Source organism: Lepidothrix coronata, unplaced genomic scaffold (genome assembly GCF_001604755.1).
Source record: "Lepidothrix coronata isolate B3197 unplaced genomic scaffold, Lepidothrix_coronata-1.0 Scaffold131, whole genome shotgun sequence".
Taxonomy (NCBI): domain Eukaryota; kingdom Metazoa; phylum Chordata; class Aves; order Passeriformes; family Pipridae; genus Lepidothrix; species Lepidothrix coronata.
Window position 1 is genome coordinate 1,166,302 of NW_016690311.1, and position 24,451 is coordinate 1,190,752.

Here is a 24,451-nt window from a genome sequence, read left to right on the forward strand (position 1 = left end):
TTGCTTTGTACAGCTCAGCAGCCTCATTCCTCAGCCCTCTTGGCTAACTTGGAGACCTCTTTGTTACCTGTGAATAACAGCGAGGTGCAGTTATTTATCTCTCCCCGTCACAGCTCCTGGTGAGCTTTCCAGGCAGCACAAGTCAGTGACTGCAATAGTAGGCTGAGGAAAGCAAGATATATAGCTGTAATACTTTCAGACTACATAATACTTGAATTTGCAGCATTATATTGATTAATTTATTGGCACTTTTAATTCTTTCATACTTGAATCACGTCCATGGGAGTCGATCGCTTTGGTTTTTCAGAAGTCTTTAAGAACTCCAGCTGTAGCATAAGCTGGAGCTGCTGTGAGAACATGCTTGAGTGTGTATCTGCACAGAAAATCAACAGATTAGACCCAGAGTAATCTGCTGCCCTCATGATACAAGGGTACACTAATAGGTATATGAAGTGTACTTAAATAAGATATTAGAAGTCTGTAACTGAGTTTGTTAAACCCACAGGAGAGGGTAAGGATATTGTGTCTACCAGCCCGAGCTAAACTCTACCAGAGAGAAATTTCAGATTGGCAATAACTGCTTAGTCATTTTAAGATGCTTTTGGACTAGTTTAATTGTTCCTTTTTTTTTTTTTAATGTATTAGTTGCACTTGCCTTCTCACCTGCCTAAAGAGCAGCTGATGGGAATATTTGGTGGTGTGCCCCTCAGCAGTGGGCTCATGAGCTCCTCTGCGTCTGTGCCCTGGCTGGGGTGAGCCAGTGCCAGTGCACAGCATCCCACAGGGAGCCAACTGGGCACAGGGCATTCCACAGGCGAGCCCATGCACTTGGTTCCTGAAAATGTAGTTAGTAAGCACTCAGTGCAGTGGCTTTCTGGTGTTTGCATGATTGCTGTTTCGTAAGGACCATGTATATTTAGACCAGCTGTGTAGCTTGAATGCATGTGCTTGGCACAGTGTCAGAAAACATGGTACATAAAATGTGCTGTGTGCCACAGTGTTAGAGAACACGGCACAAAACAATAATTGCCTTTTTCACAGTCATTTACCTCCTCAGGTGTGGAAGGCATGGGTGTCTGAGCAGTGCACGTCTCACTTTCTAAGCATACTCCCTCTTGCCTGAGGACAGCATTGAGCATTTCTGACTTTGCTAAGCCCTGGTATCTGGTTCAGTGCAGTGTCCTCCAGGTGAGCAGGGTGATGGTCAAAGAGCACGTTTGGGTGACCCTGGAGGGGACAGGGCTGGGTAATGTGAACTGAAGAGCATAATTCCTGCTCCAATCCCACAAAACCAAGGGCCTAGGGTTTTTCGTGGCACATAACTCATCATAGCAGGGGTGCCAGACTGCCCTGAAGCCAGGTTGTGGTTTATTAGGGAAGGTAGTTTATCTCATCCTAGTAGCTTTAAAGCAGAAAAGGTGGCCTGGGGTGGCTTGTTTGATTGCAGGCAGGGGCAAGTCTCACCCCTGTCCCTGAGGGCAGGTCTCCAGCAGCCAAGGGATTGTGAGGCACAAAGTGAAAATGTGGTTAAGTCCGTTGCTTTCAAGACTTTCCCTTGGCTTTTGACTGAGGAGAAATGATCCCTTCAGCCCTGCATGCTATCTCTACAGGGTATGGGGAGACAAACTCAGGGAGACAAGGCAAGCCTCGTGTTGTTCATACAGAAGTCTTCAGTGTTTTCCATCTGTGGCCTTTTGCCCATCCTAGTGTTACAATGTGTGCTGCTCCTTCATCTCCAGTTACTTGGTGGTAGCAGGTCTGGGGGCAGCTGCTCCCCAGGCCAGTACCCTCAATCACCACTTACCTCTCAGACCTTGGAGCAGCCTCCATCACCTCCCCAGGAGCGTGATATCCACTCTGCAAGGTGACTTCAGGCTGATGTGCAAACCAGGGCTTGGTGCGTCTGCAGGTTCACATCATTGTGCTTTGCAAGCCTCATGGCTAAAAACATGAGATTTGTGCCCGTGGGATAGAGGAGTCACCGTCCCCTTCTAGCAGGTGCATCAGGGTTTGAAAGTGGTTTGAAGCATTATTTTAGGGGTGTCTGGATTCTGGGAGCTTCATTTCCTTTGAGACCTGTCTTCTTGGCTGCTCCTCTAGCAGCTCAAACAGTTCCTAGAAAAATTCCTTAAACTCTTAAAGAAATTGATTTCTTAACTATCTGGCTCCTCCTGAATGCCAGATACTCTTTTTTTAGCCAAGTCCTTGGAAGACTTAATGAGTGTTTTCCTCACCTCTGTTAATCCTTTTCAGATCAATAGACACTCTACAGGGGGAAAGGTATTTGTGTTGATATTGGATAGCAGCTGCCTGTCATTGCTGGTGATGGCAGGTGGTATTTTATTCTTCATGTCACTCTTGATTAAGAGTTCTGGTACAATTATATGACCGTTTTTTCCAGGGAATATTTCCCTGTACGTAGGATGGCAGATGGCAATTTGACCTGGAATTTGGTTTTCCCTGGTTTGGCTTTCGGGCTCTCTTTCCCTTGGCAAGCTGAAGACAAATTGTTTCAAACAGTCATACCCTAGTGAATTCAGCATGTTTGTGTGGTGGGCTGGGAACTTAGCCCAGCTAGTCTGAGCAGAACTGGGGTCTCAGGGCTCCTCCTGAGCTTTGCCCGTGCAGGTATGGGATGCAGGCATGTGGGAGGAGAGCCATGGGTTGGGCACAGGTAAGAGCCACATCCTCGTTCAGCACATCCCCATTCCTTCATCCAGAGCTGGCGTGGGCAGCCTGGTGTAAGATGAAGAGATGAAGCTGCTGCCTGCCAGCACAGCACACGCGTGTCCGTACACAGGAGGCAAGGCTGCTACAGAGCCCAGGAGAGATCTGGCTCCTCAGCAGTGCATGTGGTGGCACAGTGCCAGCCCTGAAGAAGCTGGAAGGGCCTGTTGGTGTGTCTGGGCTGCAGGCAGGGTTGGGGGGACATACACCCCTGCCCAGGCTCTCAGGGGCAGTGAGAGCAGAACTGTGGAGCTTGCTCAGCCTTTATTTAATTCAGTGTCCAGTGCAGATGGAGGGTCTGGCTCTGCCTTAGTTTGCAGATGTGACCAAAGGGCTGCTCAGAGCCCTTGAACCTTCAGTGAAACTCCTTGGTAAATGAGATCTGGGGCCAGGGATGTGACGATACTGTGAAACTACAGCTGTCATGTACAACCTCTTATTTTGGGAGGAGAAAAGAAAAAAGGCAAGGAAAGAAAAGAAAATGAGAAAGATGTGCTAAGCCCTTCTGTAGAGACAGAGGAAGAGACAGGTGAACAGCATGGAGCATCTGCAGTGCTGTGCCTTCCCTCTCCTCTCCAGACTGCGGGGTGGGTGCCAGGGCTGTCTGTCCGTCCGTCCGTGCACGGGCTGTCTGGGTGGAGGAGCTCTGCACCACCTGAACGGCTGCACAGCAGCTCATCTGTCACCGAAATTCCCTGGCGCCGTGGCAAAGCAAATATGCTGCAGCAGGCTGTAAAGCTGTAAACATATGGGCACTAACAACAGATTAAGTGAGTGATTTAGTCAAAGGGGTTTGGTAGATTACCATAAAATGTATCTTAATTAGAAAAGCAATCAGACTTGCACGGAGTCAATAAGGATGAAACATCCCTGTTGGCAAGAGTGAGTACTCTGTCCCCCATGCCAAGGGATGGGGATGGGCAGTGGATGTAGCTCATGCCCACTTTGGGGGGTTTGCTGGGGTTTCCCCAATCCAGCTATGGGCAGAGGCTGCCCTCATGCTGAATTATTTGTACTTTGACCCATGAAACCATCCTGTGAGCTGCTCAGAATGAGACTGATGGTAGACTCAGATTCCTTTAACAGCATTAACAAACCAGAAACTGCTGAAGGCGAAAGAAGAGAGCATTTGCACATTTTCCTTAAAACCCTGTACATTTACCCAAAGGTATATTTGAGTGTTTGCCGTGTATAGCACAGCTAGTCCCAGATAAAGGATTGGGGCTTCTAAGTGCTACCATAACACAAATAATTAATAAGTCTATCTCCCTTGCTGTGTCCTTATCTTTTCAGTGAGCATGGCCATAATTAGCTTTCACCTGATTCTGAGTTTATAGCATGTTCAATTGCTTTTTCCATTCTGCTTGTGTTTTCTTTCCTTCCTTATTTTAGTGGTCCTGGATTTATTCCATAGGCCTGAATCTACTGATTTAAAAAAAAAAAAAAAACAGCTGGATAATCATCTCCAGCAGTGCAGATGTAAAGATTGCAATAGCCAAAAATATATTGATGCATTACTGGTTTTATACAAGTGCCTGCTTTTTTTCCTGGGGTCTGGAAGGATTTGAAGTATGTTGGGAAGTGGCACAGAAGATGTGCAGCAGCTGCTAACAGTTGAGAGAAAGGGAAGGATGACTGGTTGTCTCAGAATTAAGTATTTTGAACCATGAAGGAAATGGAGAACATTCAGGTGAGATTTTTGGAAAGTTTTTTTCTTTTTGTGTTTAGAAGCAGATATGGGTGCAGATTTCAGGGAGTGTGAATGAACATGGAAAAAAAAAGAGACAGGCAAGAGGTGTGGAGCAGCACAGTAAGGGGAAGAGTGTAGAGGAAAGAAGACAACTTAAGGTATCTGGATGAAGTGTGTCAGGAGCTAGTGAGATAGAGAACATTTTTATTTACATTTAAGGACACTGTTATTAGCATTTCCTAAATATGTTTGTGTTTAGGTGTTGCTTTTTATGATTACATGTGGGAAGGAGAGCACTGCCATCTCTGGGGACAGAGTATAATAGGAGTGGTGGAAAAGGAGAGGGAGGTTTTAATTTTGAAAATGTTTCTTGCTCAAAACGTTCCCTGTGAATTCCCAGAGCTCAGCAAAGCAAATGTTCATTTATAGCCCATCATCTTAATTATTAAAAAATAAATTATTTTTACCATGTGGGCTGATATTTAGCCAGGAGCAAATTCTTATTCCAGCCTTTTGCGCAGGGGTGGGTGTCGAGGTCAAAGTCACCTCCCATGGAATTTTCCATCCAAAACTGGTTTGAGATGAGGCAATGTGGCCCATGTTTGGGTCCCACATGCATGGGATACTCTGGTATGGAGGGCTCAAACCATGTTCCAGTGTAAATGGTATCATGGTGAGGCTGGGTCTGGAGCAAGAAGGGAATATCTGTGAAGGTCAGGCTGCTGAGGGACACTCTTATTGGACATCAGTGGCCAGGGCTGGGTGGTCCCTGGAGGGCTTTGCAGACATACTGCCTAGAAAACCAGATGTGCTTTTCCAAGAGCAAAGCCTTGTTCCCAGTGGTCCTGCTTGTACAGGTGTTGTGGGACTGAAAAAGAAGGAAAAAAGGGCCAGACATGAACTGAAATAGGGCTGCTGGGTGTGTGAGAAGGGATTGGAGGCTCCAGTGCTTAGCAATTTGAAAGCACTCTCAAATCCTCATGGGGGAAAAGCTGTTGCACCGGATTACTAATCCCAAGGGTTTCATGGATTCCTTCCCAAGCTAAATAATTTTCACCCATTTCCTTAAATCTGTTTGAGAAAGGAGACAGAGCCGGTGCAAGCGTATGGGGCGTCAGGTGAAGAGGCAGCAGATGACACCAGAGAGCTACACGGCAGCCCAGGGAGCTGAGAGGAAGCTACTAATGGCCTCTGATGAGCACGGACGTGATAATAATGAGGTTAATGCCCTTTCATTCACCCAGAAACATCTTCAAGAACGTATAATCCCAGCTGGTCAATGGGCAATCATTAGGTCATAAATAATACAGCATGATTGAAGGACAGGAGCCTTTCCTGTAATAATCATTTCCGTGGGTGCTGACCCAGGGACGGTTTGGTTGCAGCCCCCACCTTGTGCCACAGTGTGGGGACCCAGCTGTCGGAGCATTTTCTGGTCAGAGGAGTGTTCCAGCCTCTCAGTTCCGCTGTGTGCATCTGTCACCAGAGCAGAAAAATTCTCCTCTGGAGCCCAGGTCTACCAAGTAGTGCTGGGAAAGGAGCTAAAGCTAATGGAAAGAAAAAAGACACAAATTAGGTGAGGAAGCAGTCCCTGCAGCCATCAGAGAGTGTTGCCAGGGGACTTGACCCACCCAGTGGTGCCTGGTAGTGATGCTGGGAGAGCTGGGGATGGGGCTGGTCTCTCCAGCTAGGAGAGGTGCCTTGTCCCAGCCCCAGCCCAGGGCTGATAGTATGAGCACTGTGTACAACACTGCTTTTGCAAGCTGGGTTTGTGGTCCCTTGCCACCCAGTGCTGCAGGGTATGGTGTAGTCTTGGTTGTCCCCGAGCCCCTGTGGCTTTATCGATCATCAGGGGCTTAGCGACATTAAGTTCGCGGGCACTTTCTCTTCACAGAATGCTTCCCATGTGTGGATGTCACTCAGCCATAATGTAAATCCCTGTGATTATTAGAGGGAGTAAATCCTACTTAGTAATAACTTGGATCGTGCTCTGTATGCATTTATATTACATCATTGGCCATTTTAAACCCATATGCTTTTAAACCTACCAGCAAACAGGGAAACAAGCAGCCATCCAACCTTTTTTATTTTATAATTAAATGTTTACACTTGTTACACAATAAATCCCATATAATCACGCTGTAAAGTCTGCACAAAACCTGTTTTCAGGAGGGAGCAGGAACAGAGTTACATTTATTCATTAACCTGACTGTTTGCTAGGTTGTTGCACATTACCTGTTATTAAAATAAGAATTAACATGACCTGGTAGAAAACCTCTCCTTTACCTCACCATGGCTTTCCTTGGTTTTGCCCATGGCGATCACATCTGGTTGATGCCAAAGCAGCTCATGAGACAACATGGGCATGTGGGGGGACAGCTGGCATGGTCGAGAAGAAGGGGGCACAGCCCAGGAGTGGCTGCTCTCCTGGACTCTGGGCACCTGTGATGCTCTAGGCACTGTCACAATGTGGATCCTCATAGAGACCACCATAGTTGTCATTTTTTGCTGTCTAGGACTGGAAAAGCTCTCAGGCCCAAAAAGGAGCACGTGTCTCTGCTGCAGTGACATATGTCACAGCATGAGTCATTCAGGGATTATATGTGCATTTCTAAACATGTCTGTCCAATTTGTGCTCCCATGTCCTTAAAAGAAGGGGACACAAAGGGGGAGTTGTGGAGAGGAAGAGCCATAACTTCCAGGCTGTTCTGCAGCCGGAGGGGAAAAGGGCTGCAGGCTGTAGATACACCTGTGATATATCCCAAATGAGGCCACGTACACCAATTACTCCAGGTACTCCTAAACCTGTCTGCAGCACATATCCGTGTCTGTTGTTTCAGGGAAGACTTGTTGCCGATCTGTCAGTGTCCTTGTGCAGAAAGCAATTTATACAATAAATTAAAATAACCCTCAGGCCCTTGTAAATGTTTACCTCGAACCTTTGACTAATGGTTAGAGGGGCTAGGAGAGCTCAGCATCTCTGCCCCGCTTGTGTAAGTACCTTTCTCCCCCCTTTTTATTTCACTGAGTCCAAGAAGAGATGCTCTAAATGTGTCTCTATTTTCTGGCTGTTAACTCTTCCATGCATGCTGCCAACCTTAGCATTAGCTTTCAACTGTGTGGCTGACCCGTTAAATACTGGATGAAACACATCTCATCAGCTTGCATTACATTTTGAACTTAATAAATAGGAAAGGCATTACATAGATTCTGTCTGGCCATCTGGAGGAACAATGTTCTTTACCCCAACGAATGGCTATCTAATCCTCTCATATACAGTTGGGTTTTATTCTATTAAAATATAATGAGGAAAGACTACCATACCATTATGTGGTGGAGCTAAATGGGATTTTTAGAATAATCAATGGAAGGTGAATAAAAAAGATAAAGGTTTTCTTCAAAGAAAAAGAGAGAAATCTGTCTCCTTGGGATTAAAATATTGTGGAACCAAATTATTATAACATGATCTTTACTCACTAAAAATGCCCCCATTTCATTTCCATAAATCTTTCCATTAAAAATCAAATTAAGTATTTTGGCTTTTTTTCATTTTAAAAATGCTAAGCATTAAGTGAAATGCTGTGCTTTAAACAGAGGATGCTGTGAGGTTCCTGCCCGCCATGGGGTCAGGTCTTTCCATCCAGCCAGCAGCATCAAGAGCTGCTCTCTGCGGGTGCCCTAAAATGGCAAACAAGGATTTACTGCTCAATGCCCCAGCGAAGACCCCACAGCCATGTGAGGAAGTTGTAAAGCAGGTTGGTCTCTCCTCCAGGTGGGTGGCAGTGGCCTATGTGGTTCTTCATGCCTGAACTCTGGAGTTGCTCCCTCCTCCCTGGGCTTTTCCCTCCGCACAGACCAGGTCTGGACAGGCACAGGAGTGTTCTTAGCAATGCTGCTGTTTATTTATGAGGAGGGGACACCAAATCCCAGCAATTAGTGAAGTATTGCTTTAGGGTTTATTTCTCAGCAGGAGTAGAATATATTTCAGCTTTCTCCCTGTATAACTGTTGGAGGAAAATGACTCCTGCTAGTCATCGCCTCCCCCCCAGCACTGCGTCGGCTGCGATGCCATCCACCTCCAATTCATCAACCAGTCAAGTTGATATAATTAGGAATTCCAAAGTCAATAATCTGATAATCTCCAGTGCACAAAGGCTTGTATGTAGGAGAAGTGATTCCAGGAAGTCTGCAGCTCAGATCCGTGCAGGAAAAATGCCAGATTTTAAAAAAGAAACAGGCAGAGACCCGGAGGAGAGAGTACTTCCTAATCCTTCACTGGTGACATATTTTGGGCCATCAGCTCTGCAGTAAATGTTTCCCGTACAGTCATTTAGTGCCTTCGTACCTTCCCTTTACAGCCTTAATAATAATGTTCAATTACTGGTCTGCCCTATAAATAAATAATCTCAGTTTAACGAGACACTGCTGGGTGAGCGATGCCGGCTGAGGGGGGACATCTCCAGAGCCCTCAGAGCGACACGCTCCCTCCCTGCTCCATGCACGCCCTTGGCCACAGTGAGCAGCAGAAAGTGTAAAGCAGTAGAACATTTGGCAAGGGTTTTGCAGTCTCTTTATTATGGCAATATGGAGAAAGGGAAGTCTTACATCCAGAAATGATGCCAGGAAAATAGGTCTTTTTTTAAAACACTCTGAACATGTAAAATGACTAATAATAGAGTAGGCGTTTTGGATATTTCAGGTTGCTCTTTAAAAGTGTCAGGAGTTCCCCCTGGCTTTTCAGTGCTAGGGCAGGAGTAGGGGGCTGCAGGTAAGACCTCTCTGGGAAAGTGTCCAGCAGGTTCATTCCTATTTTCCTCCCTCAAGTACAAGGGAAAGCATCAGAGACCAACCCACATAGTGAACTATGTCCCTCACAGCTTGTTTTTGGCCACCACAGCTCCAGGCAAGACTGACACAATTTTTTCAGATCTTGCCCTCCTGGAGGACTCACCAAGGAGCCCTCAGGCGGAGCAGGGTTCTCCCCTTTACAGTAGGATAGATTTGGGGTGCGCCTTCAGCATGGCTCCATCTCATCTGCCAGCAAACTGCCAAAGGCTGCTGCACAGGGCAGACGTGCTCCCGGAAAAAGCAAGTGGTTTATATAGAAGTTTCATCAATTTTAAATGACAGCGTTATCTTCCTACCGGGACGTTTTAGCTGTAACATGTGCTACATAAGCCTTTTAACTCGCCTTGTCAGGAGTCATTCTGCCTTCTCCTGGTGTGCAGAGTGAGCCTGTCGCTCAGCAGGCGTTGAGGGGAATTGTCGGAAAGCCAAACACGGAGAAGCAATGGAAAATGATCCCATTTTTCCCTTCCACAGTGGGATGAGTGATGTCCAGGGTTGAGTGCTGAGATGCAACCAACTGTCTCATGCACAGCTGGGACGTTGGCTCCCTTAGGGCATTGCACGCCCTGAGTCCCTGGCCACCAGGGATGGCTGGGTTGGGAAACAAGGAGACCAGCCTTGAGTCTGGATAAATAACAGCTCCTAAATACCAAATTAGAGGATCTATTGCCGTTGTGTTGAAGCCTGGTATTGGAAGAAAGGAGCTGATGCCATAAATCACCTGATGAACCTTTCCCTGGCCTGCTCTGGTGTGAGAAGCAGGTACTTTGCTGGGTATTATATTGCTGGTTTTTTACTTAAAGTGCTAAGGAGCCAACTGAACTTTAAAACATGTTCATCTGATTTGACAGGGAAGGTTGTTTATTGTTCCACAATATCGTAAAAAATGTAATTTCTCTTGGTTTAAGTTAGACTATGGGATTTACCTGAGTTCCTGACAAAAATATATCAAAGTCCAGGCCAAGGCTGGAAGTCATAGAGGGAATATCACTGTAACAGGAACAGGGGATGGGATGCTCATCTCTATACAGAAACTCATTGCCTTGTCACAGATGTGTCTGAGTCCATGAGGAAGAAGGGTGATCTTCCAGCCAGGCTGGACTGGACGTGGGAGACGTGCATTGCTCCAGCCTGTGCTAGGGAGAACAAAAAATGTCCCTTCCTCTCTCTTTCCCATCAGTCTGTGGCCACATTGGGCTTGTTGGTAACTGCTTCGACAGTGTACATCGAACGAGTGGGATGCTTGCTTGGCATGTTATCCCCCACAGAATGTGGGGTAAACATTGATCCAGGCTGTGGACAGGCATTCTCCATTTCCCTGAAAGAGTCCAGGCACATGTGAAGGCACCAACCTCCCCACAGCATTGCAATGTCAAGGCAATACCTGCCAGCTGCAGGAGGGACGGGGTGCACAGGGGATGGCAGGGTTTGCCTTGCTCCCGTGCCAGCAGGAGTAGCCTGGCACAGCCATGGCAACAAGGATTTGTTGCCTCAAGGGCACCGTGTTTCTCCATGACTGCTCCAGGGAAGCCAGCACAGAACTGGCCATCGGGGCTGAGCTGTGGGAGGCAGCAGCCATGCGATAACCGGGGGTAACTGCATGCGGGGGAGATTTATCTCATGTGAAGGGGAGAAGCAGTGTGCAGGCACACTGCTGATAGGAGTGGTGCTGTGTGTGGATTTATAGGCAAAGAGTAAATAGGAACACAGGGAAACACTTTCCCTTTCTCCATAAACTTTTCAATTTCAGAGAGGCCAGGTTCAATAAAATTATCTCGCAGATGGAGGTTTTATTGAATCTGGCCCATAAAGCTCCCATTATGGGGTTTACAACTGCCATTTACACAAATCCTGCTATAATAAAATACAGTGGTGTTTACAGCATCCCTGAAACTGCCACAGAATTACTGTGTGCACAAAAAACAGCGAGTAAATCTTGGCTTATTGCACTGGGCACTCCTCTAACAACATCAAGCAGCACAACCTGGGATGGGGTGGGGGGGAAAGGGAAAATGCAGAGGCAAGAGGAGAAGGAGAATTACACCGCTGCTTCACCGAGATACCCCAGGGAAATACCACTGATTTACAGCCCTCACTCTGTTCTCCCTTGATGCAAAATCTAAATATGCTTCCAAAAGGTGCTTCGTGGCCTCAGCATGCAGCTGTGGTGACTGGCTGGGCATTACTGGCAGCTGGGTGATCCCATCCATCAGCAGCCTCTGATCCAGCCATGGCAAGGAGCCAAGCTTGAGTTGGCTGAGGCATTGCTGAAGTTTGGTATAAAAGTCTCCAGCTGTGTCCTCTTTGCTTTCCCACCTGCCTTGTGGGTGATGACTGGGTGAGTGGAGCAGAATGTGTGGTGAGTGGAGCAGAATGTGTGCTGAGCAAGGATGGAAGCTTGGTGGCTGTGCCTGGAGGGTTTGCTGAATAAGTGAAGGCATCTAAAAAGCTGCTGTTTAAGAGCTGAACATGGGGCTAGAGGGTGAGTAAAGGCTAGATCTGAACTATTTGAGCGTCAGAAACTCCAGGTGGCCCAGTCTGCTGTCAGAGGTGCTCTCAATAGGCGAGAGGAAAAACTGGGAACTCTGAAGGAGATACTTTCTGGGAAGGACTAGCCTGAGCTGTGTTTTTGGGCATGGCTCTATGCCGTTGGTGATAAAACATGATGACACCCATTATGCTGATTTCCAGTGCATTTCAATTTCATCTCTTTCCTCTACTCGTCCCCTTGCTGAGAGCTGTAGCTAAGAGGTGATGGCTCTTCCTTTAAGGCAGGTTGGTCTCAACACACAGGCTTTCAGTTCCCGTTTTATATATCACTGTTAATCTTTGTGCCTCTCTGTGTACCTGCAAAACATTTGCAACTCTGTTAATTAGGCCAGAAAGCAGGTCAGGTTTCTCTCCTGTTCTCCTTAATATATTGTTTTCTTACATCACCTCACAAATTAACCTGAGATGATTAATGTTGATTTTCAGTGCTGTGCTGCATGTAAGGGCAGAAACTTCTTTTGTGTACAGAGGAATCGTCTCATTTAGGATGAGAGAACACTGTTTAAGTTATAGTGGCACATACTTAACAAGTCAATTCACAGTAAAATTCAGCTTTCCTTTTTTTCATCGAGCTCAGGAAGAAGAATTGATTCAATCAAAGTTTTTATCAACTTTCCTCCTCATTGGGTACCTAAATACCTTTGCAAATCTATCCTCCGTATGTGATATGCCCTGATCACATTGGAAGTGAGTAGTGGAGGGGAACTTGCATTGTTCTGTTACACTGTGTGCTCCATCATGCTCAGCACATCACCCTGCAGCTGGGGAGGGTCTCCCCATGATAGGAGACATCCCTATAATCTGGCAGTCTCTGGGGAAAAAGTGCACAGGCAAAACTGCTTCAGCAGCTGAAACTTGGGGCTTTGCTTGTGCTGTGAATTGGAAGAACTAAGATTAATGTTGTGTTTTGCAAAGCCCTGTGCAGCAAGAATAGATCTATTTTTCTATTTATTATACTTTTTAGTTCTTTATTTTGCCAGTACATCTACTTGCAACATAATTTTTCAGTGTCTAAAAACATGGTTTCTTTCCCAGATGTGTCCACTGTTTGTTTCCTCAGGGTTGCTGATGTTTAGCTTATTTAATTGTGGCTGGAATCGGGCATTTGCTTGTCATTTCCCATATCTGCCCCTCTGTAGATCTCATAGTAACTTTGTTAAAGCTGATGGACTTACTTCAGAGCTATAGTGCTGCATTGTCCTTTAATTCAAATTACAACTGCATAAATAAACTGTCCCTACTTCTGCTCGGGGTCTTCCAGGGAAGTCTATGTCAGTGATATTTTAAGACACTTATGCCTGCTTCCAATTTCTCTGTTTGAACCCTTGGTATAAATGCTGATGTATCTGTGGCCTTCACACTGCCTCCTTCACTTTTTTTTCTCCTGGAAGATTAAGATATGGTATGGGTTTGCATCATACCCACCCAAGCTCTTTGTTCCTTTCCAGTTTGCCTGATTTTTATCCGAAGTTTGGAAATTTTTTTTCTGCTTTGCTGTCAGTTTCATGCACCTTTATATCCATCTTGGATTATGGTACTGATTTAGTAAAAACAATTTTAAAAAAGTGGGTTTTTTGCCAAGTCATACATCAACTGGAAGAGGGGTGACACAATTCTGTGTTTTGCCATGCAGTGGGATGGCAGCCACTTCTTGGTCTACTATTGCTACTCTGATTGCAACTTGTAAATACTTCTACCAGTGTTTTTGGTTTGGTTAAGACTGACTCATTATGCTCAGTCAATATTCATCCTTCTCTTCTTGTCCAGTCTCTCCTGTCAGTGGGATGATTTAAACAGCTACCTGGGTTGTGAATCCTAAATGGGGTTTAAGACAGGAGGGGAGGGCTGAGATGCCTGGGATAGACAAATGGTGGTGCTTCTGTCTGCGTGGCAACAGAGCTTCACTTTTCATGGTTCTTTGCATCTGCTTTTGGGAAGGGTGCAGGAGTATTGTGTGGCAATGCTTTGAATGCAGGGAGTGATGGATAACCTGACCCGAGGGGGCTGGTGCTGCAGCAAGAGCTGCTGCATGGATCTGCTTGTGGGGGTTGCCGTAATGAAATAAAATAAAAATGTTGTTTGTTTTTGACAGCTTTTTGCAATCTTTGCATTTGCAACATGCGGTGGGTACTCTGGAGAGCTGCGCCTCAGTGTGGACTGTGCAAACAAGTCAGAGAGTGACCTCAGCATTGACATAGCCTTTGCCTACCCCTTCAGGTAACCCCGGCTGGCTCGCGGCGGTGCGTTGGCAGGGAGGCACTCGGGGGCTGGGGTGGAACCCGGCTGCAGTGGGGTGTCCCATCATTTATAGCAGCTTTTGATTAAACACCAGTCTGGGCTTCCTGAATTTTCCTCACAATGTCGTTTAGGCTCTGGGTGTGAAGGAGGAATGAACTTGGCCACACCTGGTCTGGATGGGGCTGTGGGAACCTCTGGGAAATGGGGGCTCAGCGAAGGAGAAGAGAGCATGCTGAGCCCTGTGAAGGACAGCTCAGGGAGTGGAGAATGGCAGGCAAGGAAAAACAAAATGGCACATCAGCCCAAGGAAAAAAATGCGGATAAAATATCCATTAACTGTAGTGTAGCCATTAACTAAGCTGGAAATGAGGGAGGATTCCCATCTGTTGGAGTAGCAAGGGTCTGAAATAGCTATTACATGGGAAGAGGAAGCAAAAAAACCTAAACCTGTTTGAACCATAATTTTGAAATGCTTTTGAAAATTTTACTAATTGCCTGTCTGCATCTTTTGGTGCCTGACTGCTTTAAACCTAGTGATTTAAGAAAACAATTTTTATGTTGTTTAAGTACATCTGAAAGCTGTAGTGCATTTAAATATATATATATATAAAATGTTCATGCTGTTTAAGATCCTGCTTCAAAAGAACATCAACAGTCTTCTGTTTTTAGAGATGTCAGTAGAAACTGCTCAATTCTATATAAGTGATTTCTTCAAGGAATTGATATGATTAAGAAGAGGATGCATAATCCAATCTCAAGTCTAGTACACTATGACTCTAAAATTATTATGCTTCTTTGGGAAATCACATGCTGTTTTGCTTATGATTATTATGCACAGACCAGACTTGAAAACATCTATTTCTTTAACATGTTCTAAAATATAGCAAATTCCAAACAGTGGGAACTGAATTTGATTCCTTGAAATGTTATTCTTGTTTGACACATATTTATTACTAAAAAAAGTCACGTTTTCTGGTATTACAAATGTTTATTTTTGTCTTGAACTTGTCTACATTTTCTTTCATTTCTGCTTGGTATGCCTAAGAGAGATCCTGAAAATTGAGTTATGTGAATTTGTAATTTGATTCACTTCCAAATAGGTCATTTCTCCAACATTCATTACAAATACACCCTACAGTGAAGTGCTTTCAGTTTGCATGATTGTAAAATAGTATTTTATGTTAAAAGTTAATAAAAGGGAGAGAAGTAGCCATCAAGTATCTCCTGGTGTTTTACCAGGCGGGTTGACCATCTTTCCTAGAAGGAAGTGGCTGGATCTGCAATTTCCCACAGTCTTGCTTATTAGAAAACTGGGTAATTGATGGGTAATTGTTACATTCCAGCATGTTGCAAAGATGATGCAAAATAGGGCTTATCTGCAGGAGGGATCCAGCTGAGGCTGTAGATGGCCCTTGAACTCAGCATGCACAGATGGGGTCTGTGGCATATACAGTGAGGTGGCTGGCTATGTGGTATAAATACACCTGGAATGTGCAGATGAGAAGGGAGATGACACTCATCCAGCTGCTATTTTGGGAGAAGCATAGAGATACTCTGGTTTTGTGCAATTTGGGATTTTTGTATGCGAACCTGAGGCACGTGCAAAAAGTGTCCAAAGATGTGCAGACTAGATGGGGCAGCAGATGTGTGCCTGGAAAATCTGGCCCAGTGCTACCTGCGGAACTTGATGTCATCTTATTGTTTTGTCTAAATATTCCTGTGGCTTCCTCATGTGTTTGCTCTTTCTGCTTTTCTCCAGCGCTCCCTCCACAGAGTGGAGGTGGGATGCTCTAAAAAGCAGAAATGAGATTAATTGGGAAAGGTAACATCTCGTAGAGGAGCAAATACCCTTGGAAAAAGCAGACATGTTTTAAGTTCAGGCTCCCTCATCAAGACTGTGCTCCTGAGGCTCATATCCCTGCATGGGCACGTAGGCTTTGTGTAGACAGGATGAGTTTCCCACCAGTTGTCTTGCATTCAGATCTGAACAAGTCCATCTTCACATGGCATTTTCCTTTCAAATGCCTTCAGAGTCCTGATTATTGGCTGTCAGCTGGGGGAGGTGTAGGTGGAAGGAAGGGATGCTGCTGAGCACCTGACACCCCACTGCTGTTGTGGCTGTCAGCAGTGACAAGCTGAATACCTGAGCACTGTTTTTTATGAGCTGCTCCTTCCAGCATGACTTGAAATGAAGAAAGCCATGCAGCTGTGCTACCAGCTGCTTTCATTCCTGTTGGTGTGGGTTTGAGGCTTTGTTTTCTTCTCCTAGAAGATGAACTGCTAGACCTTGGCAAGTAGATGACAAGTGTCAAGAGCTTTAAGCAAGTAAACAAAGTGGTGAGGCTCAACAGGGCAGCTTGGCAAAGCAAGAAGACTTGGATGTTTTGGAAACGAGATTGAAGGAGCCTGAAAATGTTCCCAGTAAAGCAAGATCAGAATGGGGACTGAGTTTTCCAGACCGAATAGAGGGGGCACTGCACTTGTGACCGTGTGCTTCTGGGGCCCATCACCTGAGATAAAGAAAAGGAAGGTGCAGGAGGGCAAAGCCAGTTCTCGTGGGGTCTGGGGATGTGTGATTAAAACATACTGAATGCCAAGGCGACTTCAAACCAGTGATTCATGTAGCCCCAGGCCAGTCTTGAAGGTACTGAAGAAGCATTGCACTCCACAGCAGGTAGCTCCAGATGCTCCTGAAACAAAGGAGCATCTTCATACCCTCTTACTGAGATTTTTTTGAATCTCCAGCCTACACATTTCAAAAGTCTCCAGCAAGCAATATAAATTAATTCAGGAGCAATCATTAATACTATTAGACAGAGCTCTGGGCTCGTGCTGCTGGGGTGTGGTAACCACAGAAGAGTCTCTCCAATGTCACTGCTGGGTAATTGACCCCAAATCTGGCTCCACCATCTCTTCTGGAAAAGGAGATGAGGTGGATGCTTTTCCATCCACAACTAAACTAATTAATTTAAGCTTTCTGCAACCCACATCCATGACCTTGTAATCACCCTGTAATGTGGAAATAAACCTGTAGTCCAAACCCTAATACCCTCCAGTGGTGTCTCCTGGATCTCTGCCACACTTTTCTATGGATCCTGCCAGAGTCTTCCATGCCCAGGCTGATATTCATAAGGATGTTTCAAATATTCACTGGAAGTTTTTTCTCATTTCTGTCTGGTTCTAGTTTTATTATGAAGAATTTCTTTCCTTCCTTATGCTTTAAAGCACAAGTCAGCCATTATTCTGGATACCTGTTAGGCATTTCAGAGGCTTTACAACTTCAAATATGGAAAAAACTTCTGATTCCACACTAGCAGTTTTTGTCAGCATTAGGATCTGTGTTTAGTACAGTATCTTGTAAATTTGGCACATATTAGGATGTCCATCAGCTTTACCCTCACCCCAGAAATGATTCTTTGAGGGGTAGGGGGGAGGAAATCAGCATCTTGGAATTGTTTGTTCCTCTTGCAGTCCATCACCCTTTCAGATTGGATTTGTCACTCATCCAAATGCCCTGAAGCAATATTTTTTTCTGTAATAAGAGGCCTGGTAAAGGTCCTGTTCGTTTATTATTTTCTCTGATCCCAGCAACATTTTTATCTTGTACTTTGCTATTCCTTGGTGTTGCTTTGATAGCAAGTGATGGAGTAGTATACCTACTCTGCACATATTTGTTGGTAGTATTCATTGTTTTAAGGTGCTTTTTCACCAGTCCTCCTAAAATCTAATTTTTTTGGTTGCCTGACTTACTGAGTCTCTACTGGAGATTTTTTTGCTACATAATTATTTGTCTCACAAACATAACATTTTACTTGTAACTGGCAGAGTTGCACTGAAAGGTTTGGGCTTCTTCAACTACTGATTTAAATGAACCTTTGCACAGCAGAAGTGCTCTCAAGATGATGTGCTGTGAAGGGTATTCTTTGCTGCTTTGTGGTTACCTCCTGTCCTGGCCAGGGGAGGAATGCTGTGCCCAGACCCTGCCTGTGGGTGATGCTGATGAGGTCTGTGGCTCGTGTGAATCCCCAGAGTGGAGGTGTTGTGCTGGATGGATCTGCAGGACAATGGGAAAGGAGAACTACCTCAGTACAATCCCATAACTCTGCTGTCTTTAAAGTCTTGAGGAGGTCTTGGACTAAAATCTTTGTCTTTAGTTTTTGGAGGTTCTTAAGCCCAGCCTACATACACAGTGTATCCCCAAGTTAAATGCTGCATGGGAATTTATTTGGAGTGTTTCTTGCCTTTGCTTGTGGCATCCATCCTGTAAACTGCTTGGAAAATATTGGCCTGGAGAATGACATGGTTAAATTTTAAACAGTCTCACTTAAGACAGTGGTTAAGTTAAGCATGTGCATAGGTGCTGGGAGCACTGAGTCACAGTTACTGGTGGGAGAGAATGGAATTTCCTGGTGGTGCTAATGTGAGAACCTGATGAAAATACATCTGAGCACATCTTTGTGTCACAGAAGTAAGCAAAACAAATGTTTTCCATTTCATTCTAAATCACCTATTAATATCTTTTCAGTGTGCTAGTAAAGCTGTCTCTTGAAGTAATCCTTGCTTTTGAAGGAAAAGGAAATTGTGTTTTATGGGAGCTTTTCATTCACTTTAAGCATCTCATTTGAATAAAGACATTCCCATTGAGCACTCTTTAAAGTGTTCACTTCATCTGCATGCGATGGGTAGGCTACTCTTCCATGTGGAATATGACAGCCAGATCTGAATTGCCTACTTAGAAGTTACAAGTTATAATTAAGGAGAAGGCATCTAACTTTCTGAGCTTTGCACGTATCTTTCTTTGGAAAAGGCCTCTGTTAATGTTAGCACATTGCTGTGCCAGAATGTACTAGCCTTCTATTTTTTTTTTTATCATCCATTTGTAGTAAATCTTGCTTCAGAATTTAGTGAAAAAACATTTTGGCTGAAAGATTATAGGTGTTTATTATGGCTGGGAGACCAGGATAAATGGATAGTCTCTAAACCAAGTAGTTGCCTGCAGCGCTGACTTTCAGTCAACTGTGGCAGGCTGTCTTCCCAGATGTCTTGGGAGGGCGAGAGATAGGAAGGAATAAAGTCACTGAACTGAACTCCTTAAGGTTTGTGTTTTATTTTGGATGTGTTCATCTCACAGAAGATGCCCCTTCTAGAAAAGCAAACTGGAGCCTTGTAAACCTTTTGTGGGTAGATGGAAGCAAAAGAAAGCCAGCAGGAGTTGCTCTGTCTGCAGGTGTGCTTTGTGCCAAAATGCAGATGCCCCAGTTCCCAGGTGAATTTGGCAGAGCTCCCAGGAAGGTGAGAGGGGCTGGTTAAACTCCGCGTGACCCATTCCTGATTAACAAAGGGAGAAATCTCCATCCTGGAACTCTGAACAAGACTTGGTGCTTTTGAGAAGCTGTGCTTTTGCACAAGCAGGAGTTGCAGGGACGATGGGGTAGAATTCAGCAGTGAAGAGCACAAGCTGTGTGTTGACAGTGGTTCCTTCTGGATCTGCAATAGGTTTGTCCATGAAAGATGCATCAGTTTAGTCTGTTTTCTTGCCAAACTGTGACCATCTTGTCTAGCACTGCAGACAGGGGCTTAACAGCTGAACTGCAGAGGAGAAGTGTTCAATAATACATCACTGAAGCTGGAGATTTTCACCAATACCCTGATTATATAAACTATCTCTGTAGGACACTGAGGGCTTGGTCATGGCTTTAATTATCTTTCATAAGTTTCATCTGGAATTTCATCAGGTCCCCTGATCTCATCAGTGCTTTTTTTTACGTAATTTTGGCCTCTTAAAGAATAATTTGCCTGACCAGGGCTTCTAGGTTTTAACTACTGCTAGTGGAAACTGGAAATTATGCGGATGAGGAAGCTAACATTGAATCCTGCTGAGCAAAATTCAGGAAATCCTTCAGGACACAGATATCTCTAATCATGACACCTTCATGAAATTATCTCATATTTAATGTTGCCTGATGATGCAAGCTGAAGCACTAGAAGTATTTTTAACTAGGAAATACAGACTTTTTTTTTCCCCTCAGTTGTGATTTGTACATTCTGGTAATTTGTACGACTGGCCAGAAAATTGCAGCTCAATTTTTTCAAAATCTTTTTTTTCCCCCAATGGAAACCCAGTAAAAAGATTTCATTCCATTGTGACATGAATGCAAGAGCTTTCTGAGCTATTTAAAGTATGGTCCCAGCACTTCCCTGGCAGTGAAGGCATCAAAGACCTTGGTCAAGTCTCTGTACTGAAACAAGCCCGTGGGCAACCTGAACGTGGAGCTCTCAAAGCCAAGCTGAGCGCCCTGATCAATGAGCTGTTGGCTTAGAGTTGTTTGCTCTTACATTGTCTCCTGGGCTGGGGAAAAGGTCTGCAGGATAAATACTTTGCTTTTCAGCTTTGAGTGAACATAGTTTAGGAAAGAATATTTCACATTTTTGTAACTGGTTCTAGTTATTAGAGAGTGAATGCCATGATATGATTTTTGCTTGCTTGTGCATGGCTACAGACTACTGAAGTAGTTAAAAACTGCAAATCAGTGTTCTCCAATGGGTCTTCACAGCTTTGGGGATACTGTCTTCAAACCAAGAGTACAGTAGAATGGAAGAAAATGTGCTTTTTTACTTGGACAGCTGTGGTCTGTGATACAGCTGTCCAAGAGCACAATGTACAATTTAATTCCTGTTGTCAGAGTTTGATGAGATCCTTGCTGGTTTGATTACAACAGATAAAAATAAGGATGACTTTGTGACTTTTCTAGTTTTGAGTGCCTCTTCCTGACCCCAATTACAGTCTTCAAAACCCACTTAGTAGAAATGTTCAGGATTGGCAACTTGGCCAAAGAATGGTCATTACTGCCAGTTTGCAGTTTTGTTTGAACTGTGGATAAATTCAAGTACCCTTTTCGCACAAGTGAGGGACTGGGAGATGCTTCCAGTCACTTGACCCTTTGAGATCTATAGAAAACCACCAGAAATCCAATAGAGCCACATCTTCAGCTTCTCTTTGAGGCTGACCCTGTGCGTTTGCTCCTCAGCACTGCCACTGAAGGAAGACATCATCCTCTGCCCCCACAATTTGAGAGCTGGTCTGAGTGGCTTTGTTTCTGGTCCAAACTGGATTGTACACAGCCAAGGAGCCACAGTCCAAGGGTGGCAAAGCATTTGCTCAGGCAGTGCTTGAATAAGTCAGAGGAGAAGGTCTGGCTGTTGGTATGTGTAAAATTGTGAAGTCTCCAGTCAACTGCACAACAAACTGATTGGCCCAGGCACTATTTTTGTCGTGAGGCAGCAGCTCTGCAGACAACATGACTTTTCCAGATGTTGAGGTTGTCTCAGTTGCTGCTATCCTCAGCTTCTACTTTGTAGTTTTTACTTCCTTAAGACTTGAAGCAAACATGTCCTTGGGTGATGAACTGGGGCCATAGAGGAGACTTGTCTTTTTCTGCCGCCCTTCAGAATTGTCAGTTCTTGTCTTCTGCTATGGATGTCCACGTACAAACACTGTGTGGACACAGAGCCTGTGGACACATAGCTGGGGGGAAAAGTGGTAGCAACTTTCTGGAGATGGTGTCTGCTGCAGATAAGGGAGAACACTTTCTTAAATCTTTGTTAAATTGTAGAGCTTTTCTCTTGGCACTCAAAGCCGTTGGATTCTTGATGAATTTGAATGGTCCAATTGATCCAGACTGGCTGATTTTTCTTCACAGAGGCTATATTTTATGCTTAACACTGTTTTAGTGCCAGAAAAATTCTTCATTAATTCTTTAGGCCAAATTTGTTCTTAAAGTGGAAGTCACTGTTGGATTTGTTAATATATGCAGATTTTTCACAATTTGAATTTTTAATATATATTCATGAATAGTCTCTGCGGTATTGTGCAGTGATGGTGTTTTATCTGTGCCTGCCACAAAGGCTTTTCCTAAAAGTCAGACTTTAGACAACTTCCCTTGCAAATTCCTTTTTGCACATTTTCATGCTGTCAGTACAGAAGCAACCAAAGAAGAAACCTTTCAGCTTTGCTTTGTTTGGCATTTGATCCCATACCCCAGATGGCGTGTAGTGACCCAGCTAGGGAACAATCAAACATGTCCTTCCCCTTTTTCTTGCTCCCAAATGTGCATTTGCTGTGCAGCAGCCCTGAAGGTTTCACCAGGACTGTAGGCAATGGGATATGTGGGATGTCTTTGATCTCCTCTCACACCTGGATTCTACATGAATTTATTTATTAATATTAATGCAATATTTCTTATTCAATAGACTCTGGAGAGGATGGGCATCCAGCCCCATCCAGCATAGCCCCACTCAGTGCCTGTCCTCTCTGGATTCACACTTCCTGGGCTATTCAGTGTATGAAGGTGCTGGCAGTTTGTCCACAGGTCCATTGGCAGACCTGCAGGTCTCCTTGGCTCCTGCCCCGTGGGCCCCTCAGTCTGCACTGGAACCCACCAGCTCCCTGAGAAAAGGATTTGACATGTCCTTCCAATGTAAATATTGTGACTGGGAGTTTCATTGGAGTCATGCACTAAAACTCTACAGAGCACATTAGGACAATATACTTGAGAAAATTACAGTTAAAAAGCAAAGTAATGTTGAAATACAAAGCATAAATGTTGCTGCATCTTCTGTAATTGCTCTTCCATTTATCTCAGCTGGCCTTGGAGGTGAAATTGCTGCTTTTGTGGTGTATAGACCTGGATCAAGTTGTATGTGAACACTGCTTCTCACAGGGTAAAGGATTTATGGTCTCAGGTGGTTCTGGCTGAACACCAGGTGATGCCCAAGAATTTGGAATACTTTTACTAGGAGTTCATGGCCCATTTGATTGTGGAAGGCAAGGTGTATTGCAGGTGATGTGAGTGCTATGAACTGATCCAAGCAACAGCAGAGCGTGTTGGGGTGCAGGAATGGAGGATCAGCAGTCCCACATTGCTCCCCGCAAAAACACTGCCCAGGGATTTGATACACCCTCTACTCAGAAATGATCTTATTAGATTCAATGACGTTTTAAGGCCTTTGCTTTATGATTTCTATTGCTTGTGTTTTATCTGTAGTTGTTTAGATTTTTGTAGATCTTTCTCCATATGGAAGCTTTTGTTCAGCTCTCACAGGGACTTGTTAGTTTGGAAGCTGATTCCTGTGTCTGTCCAGAGGAGAGGGCAGCAAGAGGGACATCAGAACTATGTGTTCAGCCAGGATCTCATGGTGGGACCAGGTAACATTGGATGGTTGTGTATGTGGTGATGTAAAGCCATGCCTGTGGTGTTCTCAGGCTTCCTAATTTGCCTTATTCCATGAACGTGATGACAGTTTTTAAAATAATTAAGGGTTACTTTCCTTCAGAGATAGTAGCTAAACTTCCCAGGGACTAGGAAGTAGTTCACCCCAAGAATATAGCTCAGCAAGGGGAAATCAGAGCATAATGCCACCAGTCTGTACCACAAAGAATGTAAGTGCCCAATCTGGGAAGGTATTTGGGTTGTAAAGACTGGTCTTTGAGCGCTGTGCTCTGCTTGCACAGCAAGTAAAGGCATGTGTTCCTGAGAAGAGCTGTGAAAATATCTTGGGAGATAAATCTGGGTCTTGGATGTAGGTTTGGAAGTGGGGTTGGGATCACCCACTCAGCTTTCCGAGCGTTCCCGGCGGCATGTGTTCTATAATGAGCCTTTTTTTTTCTCTTCTGGTGCTACGATGGAGTACTAGGGTTTGCAGTGCTGCTACATGCACAGTCTGAGGAGGTTCACTGCTACGGCTGGCACGCGTCAGGGACACTTCTTCCCCTGGGATTGCGATGAAACTTTTGCGCAGGCTGTTTTCCAAGAGCTTTGTGAACTCAGTCACTGGGAGCAGGTCCTGCAGGAGGGATCTAAAGCTGTGGATGTGGCACTGGTGTCCTCTCCTCACCACCAGGGTTGTCCTCCTTCCAGTGTCTTTAGATCCCAACATCAAAAGGGTTTTGTAGCTTCCCTTCCTGGAGGCCTGAGCACCTTGGAGGGTCTGTGTTAGCAGGAGAAGAGATGTGAGGTGGAGAGGGATGGAGCAGAAGGATGTGCATGGTGCCCAGCTCTGGATAGGCACGGGGGTGTGCCTGCTTCAAGCTACCTGCACTGGGGGAATTGCCCCCTCTCCCAGTGCAGCACACAGTGTGGTGTGCTGGGACAGCAGCTGTGCCTGGCACCTTGTCCTGTGAAACCAGTGCTGGCCAAACATCTGCACCACAGTGGTGTGCTAGTGAGGGCTGGGAACCTGACAACCTAAGAAATTGGAAATGTGAAGAGTGGAAATATTTTCTATTCTTTAGACTGGACATAAATCAGAAGAGTATGTAAGTTGCTACAGCTTTCCTGGTCAACTTCCCAGAAGCATCTTCTGGGGGTTTTCTGGTGATGCTGCTGTGGACATGGATTT

At 44.9% G+C, this 24,451-nt stretch overlaps 1 protein-coding gene across 2 annotated transcripts in view; it reads left to right on the plus strand.

Moving 5' to 3' along the window:
• SYNPR (synaptoporin) overlaps positions 1-24,451 on the plus strand; it is a 103,989-nt gene that overhangs the window by 60,981 nt on the left and 18,557 nt on the right. For both annotated transcript variants that reach the window (XM_017826904.1, XM_017826903.1), the window contains one exon: positions 13,908-14,032. In XM_017826904.1, coding sequence (XP_017682393.1) covers positions 13,908-14,032 — 125 coding nt within the window. The remainder of the gene's footprint in view (positions 1-13,907; positions 14,033-24,451) is intronic.